At 44.5% G+C, this 22,720-nt stretch overlaps 1 protein-coding gene across 4 annotated transcripts in view; it reads right to left on the bottom strand.

Moving 5' to 3' along the window:
• Positions 1 to 22,720, bottom strand: part of LOC139411252 (actin filament-associated protein 1-like 2) — a 96,056-nt gene that overhangs the window by 4,628 nt on the left and 68,708 nt on the right. For 3 of the 4 annotated variants that reach the window (XM_071157297.1, XM_071157298.1, XM_071157299.1), the window contains 4 exons: positions 10,902 to 11,113; positions 8,803 to 8,912; positions 8,468 to 8,588; positions 7,901 to 7,991 (listed from right to left, as the gene is read on the bottom strand). In XM_071157297.1, coding sequence (XP_071013398.1) covers positions 7,901 to 7,991; positions 8,468 to 8,588; positions 8,803 to 8,912; positions 10,902 to 11,113 — 534 coding nt within the window. Of the gene's footprint in view, positions 1 to 7,793; positions 7,992 to 8,467; positions 8,589 to 8,802; positions 8,913 to 10,901; positions 11,114 to 22,720 lie in introns of all 4 variants that reach the window. The other variant, XR_011634586.1, reaches the window with a different exon arrangement.

The following is a 22,720-nucleotide window of genomic DNA, read 5'->3' as shown; positions in this document are numbered from 1 at the left end:
GGTCGTGCGGCGGGTGAACGGCTGTTCCACCTGCGTCAGGAGACAAGGAGCGTGCAGGACTTTGCCCTGGAGTTCAGGACCTTGGCCACAGGAGTAGGGTAGAATGACAGGGCCTTGATAGACCATTTCCGATGCAGCCTCAGGGAGGACGTCCGCAGGGAGCTAGCATGTCGGGACACCACCCTCACGCTGAATGAGCTCATCGACATGGCCATCCGTCTCGACAACCTGCTGGCTGCCCGCGGGCGTTCGGAACAGGTCCTGTCGTTTCCACCTCCCAGCCCTCCTGCTCCTATCCCTATGGAGTTAGGAGGGGCGGCTTCGAGGGGGACCGGAGGAGGAGTGTCCTCCTGCACCAGTTGTGGTCGGCCAGGACACAGGGCCGACCGGTGCTGGAGGAACTCGTCTGGGAGCCGAGAGGGCAGGCAGGGCACTACTCGATCACCCCAGGTGAGTCAGCACCAGACTCACCCAGAGCTTCCTGTCGGTCATATGTATGTGTTAACCTCTTTCCCTGGGTTTTCTCCCTCTCTACAGCATAAGGCGCTAGTCGATTCAGGCGCAGCTGGGAATTTCATGGATCGGGGGCTCGCGTTAAGGCTAGAGATTCCCCTTGTGTTGTTAGACCTACCTTTCCCTGTGCACTCCTTAGATAGCCGACCATTAGGGTCAGGAGTGGTCAGGGAGGCTCCGGTGCCGCTGGACATGGTAACGCAGGGGAGTCATAAGGAGCAGATTAGTCTGTTCCTTATCGATTCACCTGCGTTTCCAGTGGTGTTGGGAATTCCTTGGCTAGCTCAGCACAACCCGGTGATTTCCTGGCGACGGGGGGCTCTTAAGGGGTGGTCAGAGGAGTGTTCAGGCAGGTGTATAGGAGTTGCCGTTGGTGCGACTACGGTGGAGAGTCCAGACCAGGTTTCCACCGTGCGCATTCCCTCTGAATATGCCAATTTGGCTATCGCCTTCAGTAAAAAAAATGTTGACCCAATTACCACCCCATCGTCGAGGGGACTGCGCGATAGACCTCCTGGAGAACGCTGCACTTCCTAGGAGTCACGTGTATCCATTGTCCCAGGAGGAGACAGTAGCTATGGAGACATATGTTGCTGAATCGCTGGGACAGGGGTACATTCGGCCCTCCGCATCACCCGTCTCCTCAAGCTTCTTTTTTGTGAAGAAGAAGGAGGGAGGTCTGCGTCCGTGCATTGATTATCAAGGTCTAAATTCCATCACAGTGGGGTTTAGTTACCCACTACCTCTCATCGCTATTGCGGTGGAATCATTTCACGGGGCACGCTTCTTCACAAAACTGGACCTGAGGAGTGCGTATAATCTGGTGCGTATCCGTACAGGAGATGAGTGGAAAACCGCATTTAGTTCTACATCTGGCCATTATGAGTACCGTGTCATGCCATATGGGTTGAAAAATGCTCCAGCCGTCTTCCAATCCTTCGTAGATGAGATTCTCCGAGACCTGCTCGGGCAGGGAGTGGTAGCGTACATCGATGACATCTTGATCTTATTCTGCCAGACGCGCGGCGCATGTGTCTCTGGTGCGTAAGGTACTTGGGCGACAGCTGTAGCATGACCTGTATTGCAAGGCGAATAAATGTGTGTTCTTCAAACAGGCAGTCTCCTTCCTGGATTATCGTATTTCCACCTCCGGGGTGGTGATGGAGGGTGACCGCGTTACAGCCGTGCGTAATTGGCCGACTACGACCACGGTGAAAGAGGTGCAGCGGTTTTTAGGGTTTGCCAATTACTACCTGAGGTTTATCCGGGATTTTGGTCAGGTGGCTGCTCGCATTACCTCACTGCTGAAGGGAGGACCGGTGCGCTTGCGTTGGTCAGCAGAGGCGGGCAGAGCTTTCAGTCGTCTGAAGGAGCTGTTCACCAATGCGCCCATGTTGGCGCATCCGGACCCCTCTTTAGCGTTCATAGTGGAGGTGGACGCGTCTGAGGCGGGGGTCGGGGCCGTGCTGTCCCAGGGCTCGGGCGTGCCTCCCAAGCTCCGCCCTTGTGCCTTCTTTTCGAGGAAGCTCGGTCCGGCGGAGCGGAACTATGACGTGGGGGACCGGGAGTTGTTAGCTGTAGTCAAGGCTCTGAAGGTGTGGAGACATTGGCTTGAGGGGGCGAAACACCCTTTTCTCATCTGGACTGACCATTGTAATCTCGAGTATATCCGGGGAGCGAGGAGACTAAATCCGCGTCAAGCTAGATGGGCCATGTTTTTCACCTGGTTTATGTTCACCATCTCGTACCGGCCAGGCTCCCAAAACACCAAAGCCGACGCGCTGTCCCGCCTCTATGATACCGAGGAGCGGTCCGTTGAGCCAACTCCCATCATTCCACCTTCATGTCTCGTGGCACCGGTAGTATGGGAGGTGGACGCGGAGAGAGAGAGGGCCTCACGGTTAGAGCCGGACCCCCCTAACTGTCCAGCGGGGGCTCAGTACGTGCCGAGGGGGGTCCGGGATAAGCTAATCCGTTGGGCTTATACTCTCCCCTCCTCGGGTCATCCTGGCATCGAGAGGACAGTGCGGAGTCTTAGAGGGAGATACTGGTGGCCCACGTTGGCTAAGGACGTGAGATTTTATGTCTCCTCCTGCTCGGTGTGCGCTCAGAGCAAGGCTCCTCGGCACTTGCCTAGAGGGAAGTTACAGCCCCTCCCCGTTCCACAACGGCCGTGGACACACTTATCGGTGGACTTTCTTACCGACCTTCCCCCGTCCCAGGGAAGTACTACGATCCTGGTCGTTGTCGATCGGTTTTCTAAGTCCTGCCGTCTCATCCCGTTGCCCGGTCTCCCTACGGCCCTGCATACTGCCGAGGTGGCCTTGTTTACCCATGTCTTCCGGCACTATGGGGTGCCTGAGGACATAGTTTCTGATCGGGGCCCCCAATTCACATCCAGAGTTTGGAGGGCGTTTATGGAGAGACTGGGGGTCTCGGTCAGCTTGACCTCGGGTTTTCACCCCGAGAGTAATGGGCGAGGTACGGTCCGGAGGAGAGATGCTGGGTTCCGGTGGGGGACATTTTGGATCCTTCTCTCCTGAGAGACTTCCACCACCTCCACCCGGATCGCCCGGAGCCTCGCCCTCCGGGTCGTCCTCGAGGCCGATGGCGGCGCACTGCGGGAGCCGCGCGTCGGGGGGGTACTGTCACGACTTCCGCCGAAGTTGGCTCCCCTGCCTGTTCGGGCGGTGCTCGGCGGTCGTCGTCACCGTCCTATTGTCTTTATGTTACGTGTGTGCATTTAAGGTAGAGGTGGATTTATTTTCTGAACTTGGCACCCTGTGTTTTTTGGGTTGTCACGTTGTATGTCCGCACCCTGTATTGTTGGGCTTATCATTTTGTGTGCCGAAGTAAAGAGCACTTTTCCCCAGTGGAACTCTCTGCGTCTGATTCCTTCACCCACCTAGTCCCGCGTGACAACAGTATATACATATGAGATGAGTAATGTAGGGTATGTAAACATTATATAAAGTGGCATTGTTTAAAGTGACTAGTGTTACATTTATTACATCCAATTTTTTATTATTAAGTGGCTAGAGATTTGAGTCAGTATGTTGCCAGCAGCCACTCAATGTTGTTGATAGCTGTTTAACAGTCTGATGGCCTTGAGATAGAAGCTGTTTTTCAGTCTCTCGGTCCCCACTTTGATGCACCTGTACTGACCTCGGCTTCTGGATGATAGCGGGGTGAATAGGCAGTGGCTCGGGTGGTTGTTGTCCTTGATATTTTTGGCCTTCTTGAGACATCGGGTGGTGTAGGTGTCTTGGAGGGCACGTAGTTTGCCCCCGGTGATGTGTTGTGCAGACCTCACTACCCTCTGGAGAGCTTTACGGTTGTGGGCGGAGTAGTTGCCGTTCCAGGCAAATACAGCCCGACAGGATGTTCTCGATTGTGCATCTGTAAAAGTGTTTTTGGAGTGTTTTTGGTGACAAGCCAAATTTCTTCAGCCTCCTGATGTTGGAGAGGCGCTGTTGCGCCTTCTTCACCACGCTGTCTGTTGGATGGACCATTTCAGTTTGTCTGTGATGTGTATGCCGAGGAACTTAAAACTTTCCTCCTTCTCCACTACTGTCTCATCGATGTGGATGGGGGGGTGCTCCCTCTGCTGTTTCCTGAAGTCCACGATCATCTCCTTTGTTTTGTTGATGTTGAGTGTGAGGTTATTTTCCTGACAACACATGCCGAGGGCCCTCACATCCTCCCTGTAGGCCGTCTCGTCGTTGTTGGTAATCAAGTCTACTACTGTAGTGTCGTCTGCAAACTTGATGATTGAGTTGGAAGTGTGCATGGCCACACAGTCATGGGTGAACAGGGAGTACAGGAGAGGGCTGAGAATGCACCCTTGTGGGGCCCCAGTGTTGAGGATCAGCGGGGTGGAGATGTTGTTTCCTACCCTCAGCACCTGGGGGTGTCCCGTCAGAAAGTCCAGGACCCAGTTGCACAGGGTGGGGTCGAGACCCAGGGTCTCGAGCTTAATGACGAGTTTGGAGGGTACTATCTTGTTAAATGCTGAGCTGTAGTCGATGAACAGCATTCTTACATAGGTATTCCTCTTGTCCAGATGGGTTAGGGCAGTGTGCAGTGTGATTGCGTCTTCTGTGGACCTATTGGGCTGGAAAACAAATTGGAGTGGGGTCTAGGGTGTCAGGTAGGGTGGACATGATACAGTGAGGGAAAAAGGTATTTGATCCCCTGCTGATTTTGTATGTTTGCCCTCTGACAAAGATATGATCTTGACAAAGATATGACCTCTGACAAAGATATGGTCTATAATTTTAATGGTAGGTTTATTTGAACAGTGAGAGACAGAATAACAACAAAAAATCCAGAAAAACGCATGTCAAAAATGTAATACATTTATTTGCATTTTCATGAGGGAAATAAGTATTTGACCCCCTTTCAATCAGAAAGATTTCTGGCTCCCAGGTGTCTTTTATACAGGTAACGAGCTGAGATTAGGAGCACACTCTTAAAGGGAGTGCTCCTAATCTCAGTTTGTTACCTGTATAAAAAGACACCTGTCCACAGAAGCAATCAATCAATCAGATTCCAAACTCTCCACCATGGCCAAGACCAAGGAGCTCTCCAACAATGTCAGGGACAAGATTGTAGACCTACACAAGGCTGGAATGGGCTACAAAACCACCGCCAAGCAGCTTGGTGAGAAGGTGACAACAGTTGGTGCAATTATTCGCAAATGGAAGAAACACAAAAGAACTGTCAATCTCCCCAGCCTGGGGCTCTATGCAAGATCTCACCTAGGGGAGTTGCAGTGATCATGAGAACGGTGAGGAATCAGCCCAAAACTACACGGGAGGATCTTGTCAATGATCTCAAGGCAGCTGGGACCATAGTCACCAAGAAAACAATTGGTAACACACTACGCCGTGAAGGACTGAAATCCTGCAGCGCCCGCAAGGTCCCCCTGCTCAAGAAAGCGCATATACATGCCCGTTTGAAGTTTGCCAATGAACATCTGAATGATTCAGAGGACAACTGGGTGAAAGTGTTGTGGTCAGATGAGACCAAAATGGAGCTCTTTGGCATCAACTCAACTCGCCGTGTTTGGAGGAGGTGGAATGCTGCCTATGACCCCAAGAACACCATCCCCACCGTCAAACATGGAGGTGGAAACATTATGCTTTGGGGGTGTTTTTCTGCTAAGGGGACAGGACAACTTCACCGCATCAAAGGGACGATGGATGGGGCCATGTACCATCAAATCTTGGGTGAGAACCTCCTTCCCTCAACCAGGGCATTGAAAATGGGTCGTGGATGAGTATTTCAGCATGACAATGACCCAAAACACACGGCCAAGGCAACAAACAAGTGGCTCAAGAAGAAGCACATTAAGGTCCTGGAGTGGCCTAGCCAGTCTCCAGACCTTAATCCCATAGAAAATCTGTGGAGGGAACTGAAGGTTCGAGTTGCCAAACGTCAGCCTCGAAACCTTAATGACTTGGAGAAGATCTGCAAAGAGGAGTGGGACAAAATCCCTCCTGAGATGTGTGCAAACCTGGTGGCCAACTACAAGAAACGTCTGACCTCTGTGATTGCCAACAATGGTTTTGCCACCAAGTACTAAGTCATGTTTTGCAGAGGGGTCAAATACTTATTTCCCTCATTAAAATGCAAATCAATTTATAACTTTTTGGGATTTTTTTGTTGTTATTCTGTCTCTCACTGTTCAAATAAACCTACCATTACAATTATAGACTGATCATTTCTTTGTCAGTGGGCAAACGTACAAAATCAGCAGGGGATCGGCAGCCCTGCGAGGGTTAACACGTTTAAATGTTTTACTCAAATACTGTATTCTCGACATTGCTCATTCTAATATTTCTGCATTGCATTTTAGTTACTGTTTATACACACCAAATATTATTTATTACTGGAAACAGCTCAATCTAATATATCTACTACTGTTCATATCATTCTTAGCATATCTTGTCTAAATTAATTCGGCGTATATACGTATAGATTGCATTTGGATTTCTGTTACAGTGCTATTTGTGTTGTTAGTTTGGTTTCGTTCTGACATTTCTTGATTTCTTGTTGTGTTTTTTAATTTGTATTTTATTATTTGTGTACTTTTACTACATTGTTAGAAGCTAAGAATGTCACTGCATCTGCTATAACATCTGCTGAACTGTGTGCGTCACCAATAAATGTTTATTTGATTTGACTATAGTCTAGTGCAGGGATGGGCAACTGGCGGCCCGCTCCCCTTTTGAAGGCCCTCAGGCGAGGTCTCAACTTACCCTTGCAAGTTAGAATAGTAGAATACACAAGGTGCAATTTCAAAATTTGGTTGTGTATCATCAGCTTTTCTCTTGTTATGTCAGTCACTGGTAGTCAGTCAATTAGCCCATGTCAGCAAACATTTTTTAGATTGCTAAATTAGTTTAGTGGCCAGCCACTGCAGCCCTTCATGATGAGTTCAGTTTTTTGTGGCCCCCAGCCCCATCAAAGTTGCCTATCCCTGGTCTTGTGCCTGATAAATTGCAGGATATGTCCAAATGGCCAAATGCAACATCGAGAGCATCCTGACTGGTACAGCAATTGCTCGGCCTCTGACCGCGGGGCACTGTAGAGTGTAGTGCCTGCGGCCTAGTGCATCACTGGGGCTAAGCTGCCTGCCATCCAGGACCTCTCCACCAGGCGGTGTAAGAGGAAGGCCCTAAAAATTGTCGAAGGCCCCAGCCACCCAGTCATAGACTGTTCTCTCTGCTACCGCATGGCATACCGGAGTGCCAAGTCTAGGACAAAAAGGCTTCTCAACAGTTTTTACCCCCAAGCCATAAAAACAGGTAAACCCTGACTATTTGCATTGTGTCCCCCCCAACCCCCCTCCCCCCAACCCTTCTTTTTACTCTGCTGCTACTCTCTGTTTATCATATATGCATAGTCACTTTAACTATACATTCATGTACATACTACCTCAATTGGGCCGACCAACCAGTGCTCCAGCACATTGGCTAACCGGGCAATGCATTGTGTCCCACCCACCACCCGCCAACCCCTCTTTTACGCTACTGCTACTCTCTGTTCATCATATATGCATTGTCACTTTAACCATATCTACATGTACATACTACCTCAATCAGCCTGACTAACCGGGGTCTGTGTGTAGCCTCGCTACTTCTATAGCCTCGCTACTGTATATAGCCTGTCTTTTTACTGCTGTTTTATTTCTTTACTTACCTATTGTTCACCTAATACCTTTTTTTGCACTATTGGTTAGAGCCTGTAAGTAAGCATTTCACTTGAAGGTCTACCTGTTGTATTCAGCGCACGTGACAAATAAACTTTGATTTGATTTGGTATGTCTGTGGTGTCTCCTACAGAGGAACACCTGAATGGGTGAACATTGAATCCGACTTACTGTGATTGTTAAAGATATCAGTGTTGCTGTAGTTGACTGAATCCTTCGATGACACTGAGTCTCCCCTGGCAACGTTATGGGAATTCTGGAACTGATGAGAGCAAAACAAAGGAAATCCGTTGAAATATCAACAGCTAACAGTAGGTCCATCAAAGTCACACTGGCTTCTTTTGACTGTTGTCAACTGTACAGTTTACTACAAACAGAAATGTATGCCTATGACCATCACCTGACCGTGTCCTTATTCAAGTCTGAAGGTACAAATTCTCTCTCGACCCTGGACACACAATGTATTAGGCTGGAATTCAAACCAACAAAGAATAACGAACTGTGCACTACAATAGACTTCAAAGGCAATTTCCCAGACATTTGTGGAGATCGCTTTCATAAAATCAAGATTCAAGCATAAAGCACCTTTAAAAGTTAATTAACCTGCATTGGTTTGAATCCCAATCTCACAGAACCCAGGTGAAGAGAACGGTAGCAAAGGAGTTAAGTCAGAACAAAAAAATGTCCCTATACAACATATCACCCCCCCCCCCCCCCCACCCCGAGAATGGGCCGTACCATGTGCTCCAGTATGGCCGTGTTGGAGTAGATGGGTTGTGAGCGACCGCTTCCACTGTGCTGGTGAAAGGGGTCATCTATGTACATGTTTGAGGTTGGGAACCTTTGCTCCTTCAAACCACTGATGGTAGGGGGAAAAAAATGTAAAACATTGTTCTAGGTCCGTATGTATCAAGTGTCTCAGAATAGGAGTGTTGATTTAGGATCAGTTTAGCTTTTTAGATCAAAATTAATAAGATTAAATGGACAGGGAGAGCTGATCCTAGATCAGCGCTCCTACTCTGTTTTGCAGATCCAAACCAAGGGATCTAGTGATCATCATAAACATTTATTACCTGAGGGCTCCAGCAGACTTTGAGTCATATAGAGAGTCAGCCTGATCCTGGCTTACACTCCCGTCCTGTAGGAGTTGCAACCACTGCTCTTTCTCATCTGCACAGCTGGCCTGGACAGAGACATGGACGAACACAGAAAGAGAGGGATAGAGAGAAAGAAGACGGAGAAGGGGAGTTTCAACAACACACAATGCTCTGTTCCAGGAATGGATTGGTGAATTTTGATCCTGCACAGCTCCTTTTTGGAGTTTTGTCTTGTTTTATATTGAATATAAACCTGTGGGAAATAACTTGATCACCTTTGGTAGTCATCGCATATTAACAAGCTTTTCTTTAAAGTTTTTGAAGTGTGAAATATCTTTCCACTATGATCTATATTAACTATACTGATGTAAATTAATCGGCAGGTAGCCTAGCGGTTAAGAGTGTTGGGCAAATAACCGAAAGGTTGCTAGTTTGAATCCCTGAGCTGACTAGGTGAAACATCTGTTGATTTGCCCTTGAGCAAGGCACAACCCTAATTTCTCCTGTTTCAACATACCCTAATTTCTCCTGTTTCAACATACCCAAATCTGCCGTGCGGAAATTGAATTTGTCCCCCCCAAGCTAAACGTCAAGACACAACCAATTATATTAATTTGGGGACTGGTCGAAAAGCATTAAACATTTATGGCAATTTAGCTAACTAGCGTGCAGTTGCTAACTAATTTATCCTATTTAGCTAGCTTGTTGTTGCTAGCTAATTTGTCCTGGGATATAAACATTAGGTTGTTATTTTACCTGAAATGCACGAGGTCCTCTACAATGACAATTAATCCACACATAAAATGGTCAACCAAATCGTTTCTAGTCATCTCTCCTCCTTCCAGGCTTTTTCTTCTTTGGACTTTATATGGCGATTGGCATCTAACTTTCATAGTTACCACGATGACCGACCAAACTCAGTTCATCTTTCAATCACCCATGTGGGTATAACCAATGAGAAGATGACAAGTGAGTATCTTCTCCTATAATCCAATGAGGAGATGGGAGAGGCAGGACTTGCACTGCGTTCAGTGTCACAAATAGAAATTACTTATATTTTAGCGCTTGGCAATGCAGACGCTCATTGGCACGCGCGAGCAGTTTGGGTGCAATAATTGAATAACATGTATGTTTAAATTTATTTTGCATGCGTGCAACGTGAACGGTGTGGTCAGCATGTAAGTCGCTCTGGCTAACATGCTGACCAGACTGGACACGTCACGTGTGCGAGCGTCGCAAAATAAATGTAGAAATCCATGTTATTCAACTATTGCACCCACACTGCTCGCGCGCGCTAACGAGCATCTGCGACACCAAGGGCTAAAATCTAACGCCTTTCTATTTCTGACGTAGGTCGCGCTGAAATTCCTGCCTCTCCCATCTCCTCATTGGTTTATAGAAGCAGGTACCCACGTGCCATCTTCTCATTGGTTATACCCACGTGGGTGATTAAAAGACGAACTGTTTTGCCCGGTAGTCGGGGTAATTCTATGAAAGTTTAGATGCTGATCACCATATAAGTTCAAAGATGAAGGAAGGAAGAGAGATGACTAGAAACGATTCGGATGGCCGTTTTATGTGTGGATTAATTGTCGGAGTAGAGGACCTTGTGCATTTCAGGTAAAATAACACACCAATGTATATATCCCAGGACAAATTACCTAGCAACAGCAAGCTAGCTAAATTGGACAAATTAGCTAGCAAGTGCACGCTAACTAACTAAATTGCCATACATGTTTATTGCTTTTCGACCTGTCCCCAAATAAATGTCATTGGTTCAGAGTTTGTTTTGATATTTTAACCTGCATGTCGTGATCACGTTTTGTGTAGGGGGACAAAATTAATTTATGCACGATAGCACACGATGGCGCACGTGCGCATCCGGTTTGGGGTTCCGTGTAAGAGCATCTGCTAAATTACTATAAAATAAATATAATACAGTCATAGTGATCCATGAACTATTCCTGACCCCGTTATTTCTGCATACAGTCTAGTCTGTCTATATCCTTACCAGGGAGAAAGGGTAATGTTGATCTGTCTGTACCTAGGGGGGACTTCACCCCCGGAGCCCTTACCTCCAGTACTGCCACCTGGTCTCCGTGTTGGACCACAGTGATGCGGTAGGCCTGAGGTGTGTCGGGGCCAGGTCGAACCTGGCAGCCTTTCAGCTGCACCGTGTACTGAGGGCACTCTTCACAGCCCTCGTCTCGGAACATTTTCAGCACCCCGCCCTGTACCTGGCACAACAGGCTCTGCCACTGGCAGTTCATCAGCACATTCAGGAACCCTGCAGCCCAAACAGGAATGGGGTCAGAGGTCACGAGAGTCTTGAGATCGTGCCAGACCAGGCTATCATCTAACTATTATGGTCAGGACTGTCTGGCACTAACGCCTATGGTCAGAACTGTCTGGCACTAACGCCTATGTTCAGGACTGTCTGGCACTAACGCCTATGGTCAGGAGTTAGCAAGACAGCACAAACAGATCCAGCGCAGGCTACCAGACAGAGGGCGGAAAAAGAACACATGACAACAGAAATAAACTGTTTGGTGGGAAATTTCAACCTGGTCTGAGGTCAAACTCTTACACAAAGATGACAATATCATACGGTTTGTACATTTCTTTGGACATTATGCGTTCTCTGGTCATGAAGTTCAAACCCAAATCAATGGACATTGAAAATAAGTCACCATGGAGAGGTAGCTATGCATGTATGTGGTGTGACTTCCACCACCTTCTCTATCCCCAGTTATCTAATTGTACAATCAAGGCTACAAACAAGCTGGGCAGGGCCTATGGCTGTGTCTGAAATGGCTCCACCTTCCTTATAGAGTCCCCTACTTGTCACACTGGTATAAAGGATTTGGAGACAGGCGCAGGAATACATAACAGGGGTTTTAATACACCCAAAACAAACACGTATACAGACCACTGGGATGTACCCAAACAAAAGAGTGAGGCTAAACCTCATAGAACGACACGAGACCCTTAATACAAAAATGATGCAGCACAAAAGCTGATACAACTCACACGACCAACAGAAATGGGAACAATAATTGACAATACAAGGGTGAACAAAAGGCACACTTATACAATTACTAATCAGGGGAGAATGGGTACCAGGTGTGCGTAATCAAACAGTTCAGTGACACCTAGAGGGCAGTGACATAGACCTCCGGAACTAGTGCACAGAATGAGCAGCAGTACCAGGGGGATCCGTGACACTACTGTTGATCAGGGCCCATAGGGCTCTGTTCAAAAGTAGTGCACTATGTAGGGAATAGATTGTCACTTCAGACATAGCCTATTGTAATGTGTGCGCTGAGAGTGAGTGTTTTAAGGGAGTGAGTGTTTTAATAAATAAACATACCGTAATACAAAACAAGACAACACACAGACATGACACTGGAACAGAAACAATGACGCCTGGGGAAGAAACCAAAGGGAGTGACATATATCAGAGTCCAGGTGTGTGATGACGCGCAGGTGCGTGTAATGATGGTGACAGGTGTGCGACATAACGAGCAGCCTGGTGACCTCGAGGCTGGAGAGGGAGCACACGTGACACCTATATCTAAAACCACCAAATTTGTACCCCCCAAAAACAGCAACAAAATATATAATAATATAATTAAATATAATGTTGGCCTGGCACAGTTCATGAAGTTTGCTAACCTGTTGAGGACACCTCCAGACTCTAATGGTGCAAAAGGTGACAATCCAATTCCCCAGGAATCCCCCATTCACAATGAGCCAGTATTAAAGCTAGACCAAACAAGGTTAACAATACCACACTTCATCACAGCAGTGGCGTGCGGTAAGGTCTGAAACCGGGTAGGCACTTTTGGTATTTATCGGTGTCATGCCGTAGGCCTGGGGGTAGGTTTATGACAGTCATAAATACCTCTTCCCCCCTTTTTCCTCTCTCTACCCTACTGATGTTACATTTGCAAAACCCTTGGTTAACATAGAGATTCTGGGAACCTCAGAAGGTGCGGGGAAATTAACTATATTCTGGTAATCCGACCAATTGAACATATGCGGTGGTACTTAATGAATATGATGTCAGTTTGGGTTGTCATCTGAGACATTCTCATCAATGATAATATGACATAAACTCTACAGTGGAAAGTCTACACATCAGAGTTATCGGATTCACATGGAATTGTTGTTCAATTTCAATGTTTGAAATTCTTAATTATTTGTGATGGGATGAAATGTGATTTTAGCTTCTAAAATGTGAGATTTGGGTTTTCATAAGATAGGGCTCTGCTCAATCAGTGGACCACCCCTGTGAAGGGACATGGGCTATAAAACTTTTCAAATACGCCCTCCTCTCCCTTCCTATATAAGCCCTTGACGACAATATAACCTCCTGTTCCGAGGACGTGAGGACGACGGTCCGATGTCAGAATGGTTCAGATAGTGACTACAGAACAAAGCCAACATCAGCGTGAGCCTTGGTTGCGAATGGTATGAACTTTGAACTCTTATTCACTACAGAAGTGATACCTCCTAGCCGTTGAGTTAGCAACAACCTCTGCAAACGTGGGTTAGGAAGGAACAGACAGAGTATTCCGTCTATCACACAACAACGTTACTACGACGTATCCAATTGACCACCAGAGACTTTCTTCAAAGGACTCGGTTTGGCAACACGGCCTTCCATCTACCACCAACCTACCGAAGCGCAGCTCAGAGTAAATATTTATTGCATTTTCCTTTTCCAAATGGGCGGTAATTTAGAATGCATAAGATACTGTATTTACGATAGCACAGCTTTGCCCTTTGTTCCTCAGTCTTCCCGCTCTTTCACTCAAACCCAGCCCCTTTTCTTTTGTGTAACAAGCTGTCATATTTGTTCCGCCTGCTAGGGACGTTTTCCTTTATAACGTAATTTGTAATCAAGTTATGATTTAATTATGTGTATGTGTAATTCTGTGTGATTAGTTAGGTATTTAGTAAATAAATAATTAAACCCAATTTTGTATTGCTGATTCAACTTGTTAGCGAGGGTTCGTGCAGATAACTAAGAATTTACAACTTTCAGATGAGAATGAATTAAGATGATGATTAATATTGACTGCTATTGATGTAAAATATTTCTAGGTCTTTAAGAGTTTATTCGGAAGATAACAGCTCTATAAATTGTATTTTGTGGTGCCAGACTCTCTAGTTATTTACATTTACATGATTCGCTCAATCAGGTAATATTAATTACGGAGAAATTATTTTATAGAATAGCACGTCATATCACTTAATCCGGAATAGCCCAAGACACGACATTGGTATGACACGATCACAAAGATAAGCTATAAAAATAGTCACATGCTCTATATATAAACTCCCAGTAATTTATTGGGTAAATCACCAACGTTTCGGGAAATCACTGTGCACAGTAAATGCAGAAATGCTGCACAATGATGCCAAAACATTGGTGAATTCTTTTTTATAGCTTATAGTTTATTCGACGTTAGTCAGCACCTCTACATCATATTATTTTCCCTGGGTGTGCGCCAGCTCATGTTTTTTATATGATCATAAAGATAACAAACAATCACAACCAACCATCAAACAAGAGCAAGCAGGCAGCGCAAGCATTAGACACACATTCACAGGCCCTAATAGCGTGTGCCCCACGCAACTGCCATGCACGAACAGGTGACTTTCAACACCACAGATAGCGACCCAAATGCCAGCGAGTAGGCCTACTTTTAGTCAGTGCTACATACACAAAATTCCTAGTTGTCAGCGCTACCATAGGCGGCTGAGCAAACGGAGCCGCTGCATCACCACATTCAAAATAAGGGTGCAAACATATGTTTTTGCACCCTCACTTTTTTTACCAAAAAAGTATCATGATCCATTGGGTAATTTGACATTTTCAATGAATGGTAATGTTTTGAGCTTGTCTGTATTAAAATAGATATGTCCATTTTATAAACTAAGCAAAAATCCTTTTCCAGGACCCTGTCTTTCAAAGATAATTCGTAACAATCCAAATAACTTCACAGATCTTCATTGTAAAGGGTTTAAACACTGTTTCCCATGCTTGTTCAATGAACCATAAACAATTAATGAACATGCACCTGTGGAACAGTCGTTAAGACAGTAACAGCTTACAGACGGTAGGCAATTAAGGTCACAGTTATGAAAACTTAGGACACTAAAGAGGCCTTTCTACTGACTCTGAAAAACACCAAAATAAAGATGCCTGCTCTTCTGCGTGAACGTGCCTTAGGCATGCTGCAAGGAGGTATGAGGACTGCAGATGTGGCCAGGGCAATAAATTGCAATGTCCGTACTGTGAGACACCTAAGACAGCACTACAGGTAGACATCGGTACATCCGAACATCACACCTGCGGGACAGGTTCAGGATGGCAACAACAACTGCCCGAGTTACACCAGAAACGCACAATCCCTTCATCAGTGCTCAGACTGTCCGCAATAGGCTGAGAGAGGCTGGACTGAGGGCTTGTAAGCTTGTTGTAAGGAAGGTCCTCATCAGACATCACGTCAACAACGTTACCTATGGGCACAAACCCACCGATGCTGGACCAGACATTTTTATTTACAATGACCGCCTAGGAACTAAATAAGAATTTGTTCTTAACTGACTTGCCACAAAAAGTGGCCACTGATCAGGGGCAGAACAGATTTGGGATTTGATCTAGCAACCTTTCGGTTACTGGCCCAATGCTCTAACCACTAGGCTACCTGCCGCCCCACTTCTGTCACACCCTGATCTGTTTCACCTGTCTTTGTGATTGTCTCCACCCCCCTCCAGGTGTCGCACATCTTCCCCATTATCCCGTTTATTTATACCTGTGTTTTCGGTTTGTCTGTTGCCAGTTCGTTTTTTTTGTCAAATTTACCAGCATTTGTTTCCCTGCTCCTGCCTGTTTTTCTGCTCCTGTTTTCTAGTACTTTATAGTTTTGACCATTCTGCCTGCCCTGACCCTGCCTGTTGTTCTGGACACTTTATACCTTCTCTGGATTATTGACTCCTGCCTGCCTTGAGCTGTCCTTTGCCTGCTCCTGTTAGGAATAAACTTGTGTCTTAAACTCTGTCTGCATCTGGGTCATACCTCAAACGTGATAACTTCCTAGTTACAATGTAGCCAAGCTGTGTCTGTATGCCCATACTCAAAATTAAAAAGCACAGAGTATTTGTGCCTTCATAAAACAGCTCTGCTTGGTAAGTAATATTGTCCAAATAAGCTATTTCTTCCCTCCTTGCATCACATATGTATGCTGCTGAGACAAGTTGTAAAAATGTTCAAACATGTCAGAGGTAGGGATGGGCATGAATCTTGACGGACGTCAAAACTCGATCTTTAACCAGAGATCATAAATATTTTTGGTGAATTGTGCATAGAAAAAATTTGACATTTTTTCTTGAAGACAACGTAAATTTGCTTTGACTCTAGTGTCCCATAGGCCTGCATTTGCCAGACATAAGAATGAAACCAAGCCAAGCATCACGTAGTTATTTTCCCTAAATTCCCTTTCCCCTCTGTCTCACTCAATTGGGTTCTGACTGCTCCCTCTACAAAAGCGTCCTGAGTGTGCACACAAGCTCCCATTAGGCCTACAGAAATACATGTCTATAAAAACATATCTAACTGATGGGATACACAAGCTACATTCCTTGCCAAATGATGACAGTTGTATCACATTCAAAATGTGTTCCAACAACGAGCTGCAGTTTTGGAATAATTGTGTCTCGTCTATTTTCCGCTTAGGCTACTTTGCTACTCAGAATCATTAAGCCTACTCCCCAAACAGATGTGGTAGCTGTAATACATCCCCATGCAGTGTTCAATGTGGAATTGCCCATTTAGAAAATAACAGGAAGAATAAACTGTACCGAACACATGTATATTAAAAAGAAGAAAGATTTTTGATTGTCACCCTGACATTTTTTTTATTCAACTCGTCAAATTGAGTCCCGTTTCAAATGATCACTCTTTGAGAATAACTGTTCCAGGCATGAGATGCGCATCACTTCGCACTGCCAACTTTTACAATTTGGAAAAATATTCTGTTCTATTTTATTTTGTTACATTACATAGTTTTTTTTACTATAAAATAGTTGTGTCTTGACTGTGATAAGGGCTCGGGAAATAAAAGTATTGTCTGCTAAAGCAAGCGCCACTACTGAGGTTACTGCCTTTTTGAAGATTGTGTTCCACGATATAATATAACCAGTTTATATTACGGTTTCAATAAATCAATCTGAAATGGTACTTGTTTTTCTATTGACCGAATATACACTGCACAAAAAACCCTAACCCTAACCTTAACCCTAAAAACATGTAAAGTGTTGGTCCCATGTTTCATGAGCTGAAATAAAAGATCCCAGAAATGTTCCAAATGCACAAAAATATTATTTCTCTCAAATTTTGTGCACAAATGTGTTTACATCCCTGTTCGTGAACATTTCTCCTTTGCAAAATAATCCATCCACCTGACAGGTGTGACATATCAAGAAACTGATAATGGGGACAGTCCCCATTTTTGGTGGCCTGTCCTCGGCCACCAAATAAATTCATAAAAAATCCTACAATGCGATTTTCTGGATTGTCTTCTCTCATTTTGTCTGTCATAGTTGAAGTGTACCTATGATGAAAACTACAGGCCTCTCTCATCTTTTTAAGTGGGAGAACTTGCACAATTGGTGGCTGACTACATACTGTTTTGCCCCACTGTAATTGACAGATTAGGATAGAAAACACTCTAAAGTTTCCAAAACTGTCAAAATTTGGTCTGTGAGTTAAACAGAACTGATATTGCAGGCTAAAACCTGAGGGAAATCCAATCAGGAAGTGCCCCTGTTTTTGAAACCTCTATGTTCTTAAGCATCCCCATTGCCCATTTAAAGGGATATCAACCAGATTCCTTTTTCTATGGCTTCCCTAAGGTGTCAACAGCCTTTAGACATAGTTTCAGGCTTTTATTTTGAAGAATGAGCGTGAACGACCACATTGCGTTAGTGGATAGGTGGGGGCTCTCAGAGTGAGTTGTGCGCAAAAGAGAAAGGAGGCCATTGTTACTCCCGGTCCTAGTGAAAAGCCAACTGTCCCGGTTGATATATTATCGAATAGATATTTGAAAAACACCCTGAGGATTGATTATAAAAACCGTTTGACATTTTTCTGTGGACATTATGGATATAATTTTGAATTTTTGTCTGCGTTGTAGTGACCGCTCTTTCCGGTGGATTCCTGGGCATAACGCGCCAAACTAACGGAGGTATTTGGATATAAAAATATCTTTATGGAACAAAAGGAACATTTGTTGTCTAACTGGGAGTCTTGTGAGTGAAAACATCCGAAGATCATCAAAGGTAAACTATTAATTGGATTGCTTTTCTGATTTTCGTGACCAAGTTACCTGATGCTAAGTGTACTTATTGTTTTGTTGAGCGATCGATAAACTTACACAAACGCTTGTATTGCTTTTGCTGTAAAGCATAATTTCAAAATCTGAGACGACAGGTGGATTAACAAAAGGCTAAGCTGTGTTTTTCAATATTGCACTTGTGATTTCATGAATATTAATATTTTCTACTAATATTATTTGACTGTGGCGCTATGCTATTCAGCGTTGCTGATGACAATTATACCGGATCCGGGATTTGTGGTTCAGAGAGGTTAAAAACAGACCGCAAAGTGAAATAATATTTTACGTGGCAAGAAAGACCGTGCAGCAGAGCCTACCGGTTGACGTCTCAATCGCGTTGTGCTTGTTTTGCTCGCTATAGCAGCTTCATTCACACTCTTCTTCTTCTACTAACTACTTGCTTGCGCTAGTTTTAGAGAAAGCTGCTGTGGAAAACACGTCCAGAAGCTAGCAAGTGTCAAGTGAAACCACAACATCACCACAAATGTATTTTCTAGCCAGGTAAGTTACAATCGTTTGAGACACTAGCTACAGTAGTGATGTATATAATGTCACCATTTATTATATAGATAGATGATCTGCACTATAAGGTTTTAAATAGGCTATGCTAGCTAACGTTAGCTATGTAGACTAGGTTAGCTAGCTACTGTTATGGTAGCTAGGTTATAAAACATTCACATGTAAACATGCAGCGGACGGGCTATTTTGAAAATATTCTTATATTAAATTAATGCGATATATGAGAATATTTATTTGTAGATTACAATTTTAATAGTGTGAAAATTTATTTTGAAATGTTTATGGATAACATCGGCATAATGTTTTCTGTTAGAGAGTGGAAAGGAAGGAGAGGATGAAGACTGGATAGGAAGAACTGTGAAGGAGATATTTTCATTTTTATTTATATTAATTTTAATTTAACCTTTATTTAACAAGGCAAGTCAGATAGAGGAGGAAATGTAAAGATATGATTACAGAGCCTGCCAAATTATTATTCCAAACAATGTTTTTGAGAGAAAATACAAAAATGAGGCAACCAATGGGAATCTGTTAACCAAAGTATTTTATCTAATAGTGTACTATTTATTATTAAAGATTGGAGAGGAAGGAGAAGATAGTGGAAAGTGGAAAGGAAAAATTAAGGGAGTAAAAAGAGTGAAGCGATTAGAGTGTAGAAGAGTGAGGTGGAAAGGTAAAGAGAAAGAAATAAAGAAAGAGAAGGAAGACGAGTGAAGAAAAGAGGAGAAAGATTGGAGGAGAAGAAAAAGTTAAGAGTGTAAGGAGAGTGACTCAAGGAGAGCGAAGAAGAGCAGACGGAGGAGGTACAATGGCTCTTTCCAAGAAACGGAAATGACATTTTAAAGGCAACATGATGAGAGAATTTCCATTTATACACTCAGGTCAAGACGATAGAATGGTTCACTGCACCCTTTGTAATTCCCCTTTTCAATTGGCAGCGGGGAGGAACGACAGTGGTAGAACATCAACAGACGAAAAAGCATAAAGCCTCTCTGATTGCCCGTGTTAGTATGCCCTCTGTCACCACAATCTTCAAGGTAGAGCCTTTCCAAGAAGAATATGATTTAGCTGTGCAGGAGGGTGTTTTTGCATACCACACTATGCGACACAATCATAGTTACAGATATATGGACAGCAGAGCACAACTGACACGGAAGCTTTATGAGCCAAAGTCTACATGTGCTAGGACAAAATGTGAAACAAAACTGCTTGATTTTGTTGAAATGAAACAGCAGAGGAAATTGCAGCTGAGGTCCTGGTGGTCATCCAAATTTTTTACCTGGAAAACAAAGTCGTGGCATTCTCTGCCGATAACACAAATACCAACTTTGGAGGACTGAATAGGCTGGGGTGGGTCAATGTCCATACCAAAGTTAAAAATGCTCTGCAGCGGGAGGTGATTGGCTTAGGTTGTCCTGCCCACACCATTCATAACACGGCCAGAACAACTTTGGATATGATTCCCCTTGATGTTGAGTACCTGCTCACAAAGATATTTGGATATTTTCATATTTTCACCGTCAGAGTAGAAAGACTGAAGAGCTTTTGTGAGTTTGTTGGCCAGGAGTACCATAACATTTTAGGACACAGCAATGTTTGCTGGCTGTCCATGCTCCCTGCTCTAGAAAGATTACTGAAAATGTACGTGCCATTGAAATCCTTTTTTCTTTCTGAAGACAAAAGCCCTGTTGTCCAGCGAACAATGTTCGAAGATCCACTGACTGAACTTTGGCTGGCCTTTGTCCATGGAAACCTGACCGTATTCAGTGACACGATCAAGAGCTTGAAGGCCAGGACCGCTGTGCGGTGGAGTCAGCTGCAATTCTGGGAAACTTTGAGGCAAAATTTACTGCAAGACGTGATGACAACTTCATTCCAGTTTTGGTCAGAGGACTTCTGAAAGAGCTAGAGGAAAATGGAAAGAGAGCTTTCTGAAAACATTCCAATCCTTCTTCACTATGGCTGTGAAATTACTTGCAAGAATGGGGAAAGCACACAGATAATCTATAAGATTTACATTGTCTCCATTAAAAAGGCAACCTCAGTGTGAAGAGATCCAGAAGGCAGCAGCCACACTGCAGAAAAAATGCTCCAATGTGACCATCAATGAGGATGCATTGTTTGATGAGGTTACTGGCCTGCAAGAGTTCCTAAAGGGGGGATCGCTTGAAGAATGGAAAACATCTGAGACACCGCTTAGTCAAAGATGGAGCAGGGTGGTTACCCACTTCAAAGAGAATGAAATCCCACACACTAACCTGGCTAGATTAGCGTCTGTTGTCATGTGCTTACCTGGAAGTAATGCACCAGTCCAGAAAGTGTTCTCCCAAATGAATGATATATGGACAGCAGCAAGAAATAGGTTCACTGTTCCTACCATCAAGGCCATGCTTAATGTGAAGACAAACTTTAACCTCCCCTGCCAGGAGTTCATGGAGAAGCTGGCCAAAGACAGAGCAATCCTGAAGAAAATACATTATTCTGAGAAATATACAGATTAGGTTGGTATAAATGTATTATAGTTACCAATCTCATCATCATCTTATTTCTTTATTATTTTGTAAAGTATTTCACATATACTATTGTTTCTGTTTTTCCAATTTTGCTCATGTTCTCTTCTGCTCTTATTCTACCCAGACTACAGGACCACTGAATGGCTGTTCAGATTGGACAGTTCTGTCTTGTCTGTAGTGTTTCTGTAATATAGTTGTTTTCTCTATCACAGTGTGCCTGTTAGACTAAATGCATGCAACTGGAATTGTCCCCCTTTTTTATTTCATAGTTAATAACATTAGATATTTTAATGATATATTGACCGCCAAACTGGAAATGTCCCCGGTTTTTAATTCCAGAAATCGGGTAAATGTATTGTTGAATGCTATAGGTAAGTTGTTCAAGTCGCAGTAACCGGATTTTGTCCACCGCTTTTACTGGTGGAGAACAGCAGGCAGGGGAAGCAGTAGAGTCGGCTGCTAGCAGCGAAGCCACAGAGCCAGCTTATCCGTTGATACCACTCAGATTGAAATGATCGTGTATCTTCTGTCCCTTTCTTTGATGTAGGTCAGGTGTTGAACTTCCATCTCTTATCACACCCTGTTTCACTAGAAAATACAACTTTGAAAACGGTTTCAGATGCAATATGTTATCCATCCTGATCAGCTTACAGTACCATAGCTATCAGCAAAACTAACGTAACCGTCAAAAGGCAGCAGATGACTTGTGAGGTCCATAGGCAGGAGCGAGCTCTGCCTATCCTCCTGCCTATCCCATTACTTGTTCACACCAATACGCATGCATGCAATATGCATGTATTATTTGAGTGCAATGAAAATTAATGAGACATATTGACACATGAAAAGGCAGCAAAGCTCTCTGCCTGCCTTTAAGCATCCGTTGGTTGTCAGTATAAAGTAGACACACATGCGCAAGTCATGTCAATGCCTTGAATTGAGTTTGAAGGGCTGGAGAAAGTCACATGGCGAAGCATGGCAAATGTGGGAAGTACTGTACACAACATGCAACGATTTAAACAATTTGTTCAAGTTACAGTCAATTGAAATAAATTATGGCCTAATCTATGGATTTCACATGACTGAGCAGGGGCATAGCCATGGGTTGGCTTGGGAGGGCATATGCCCACTCATTTGGGAGCCAGGCCCACCCACTGGGGAGCCAGGCCCAGCCAATCAGAATTTGTTTTCTCCCATAAAAAGGGCTTTATTACAGACAGAAATACTCCTCAGTTTCATCAGCCGTCCGGGTGGCTGATTTCAGACGATCCCGCAGGTAAAGAAGCCGGATGTGGAGGTCCTGGGCTGGCGTGCTGTTGTGAGGCCGGTTGGACGTACTGCAAAATTCTCTAAAACAACGTTGGAGGTGGCTTATGGTGGAGAAGTTAACATTAAATTCTCTGGCAACAGTTCTGGTGGACATTCCTGCAGTCAGCATGCCAACTGCATGCTCCCTCA

Source organism: Oncorhynchus clarkii, chromosome 6, assembly GCF_045791955.1.
Source record: "Oncorhynchus clarkii lewisi isolate Uvic-CL-2024 chromosome 6, UVic_Ocla_1.0, whole genome shotgun sequence".
Classification (NCBI taxonomy): Eukaryota; Metazoa; Chordata; class Actinopteri; order Salmoniformes; family Salmonidae; genus Oncorhynchus; species Oncorhynchus clarkii.
The sequence above is the reverse complement of the archived record's forward strand: the minus strand, read 5'-3'. Positions and strand labels throughout refer to the sequence as shown.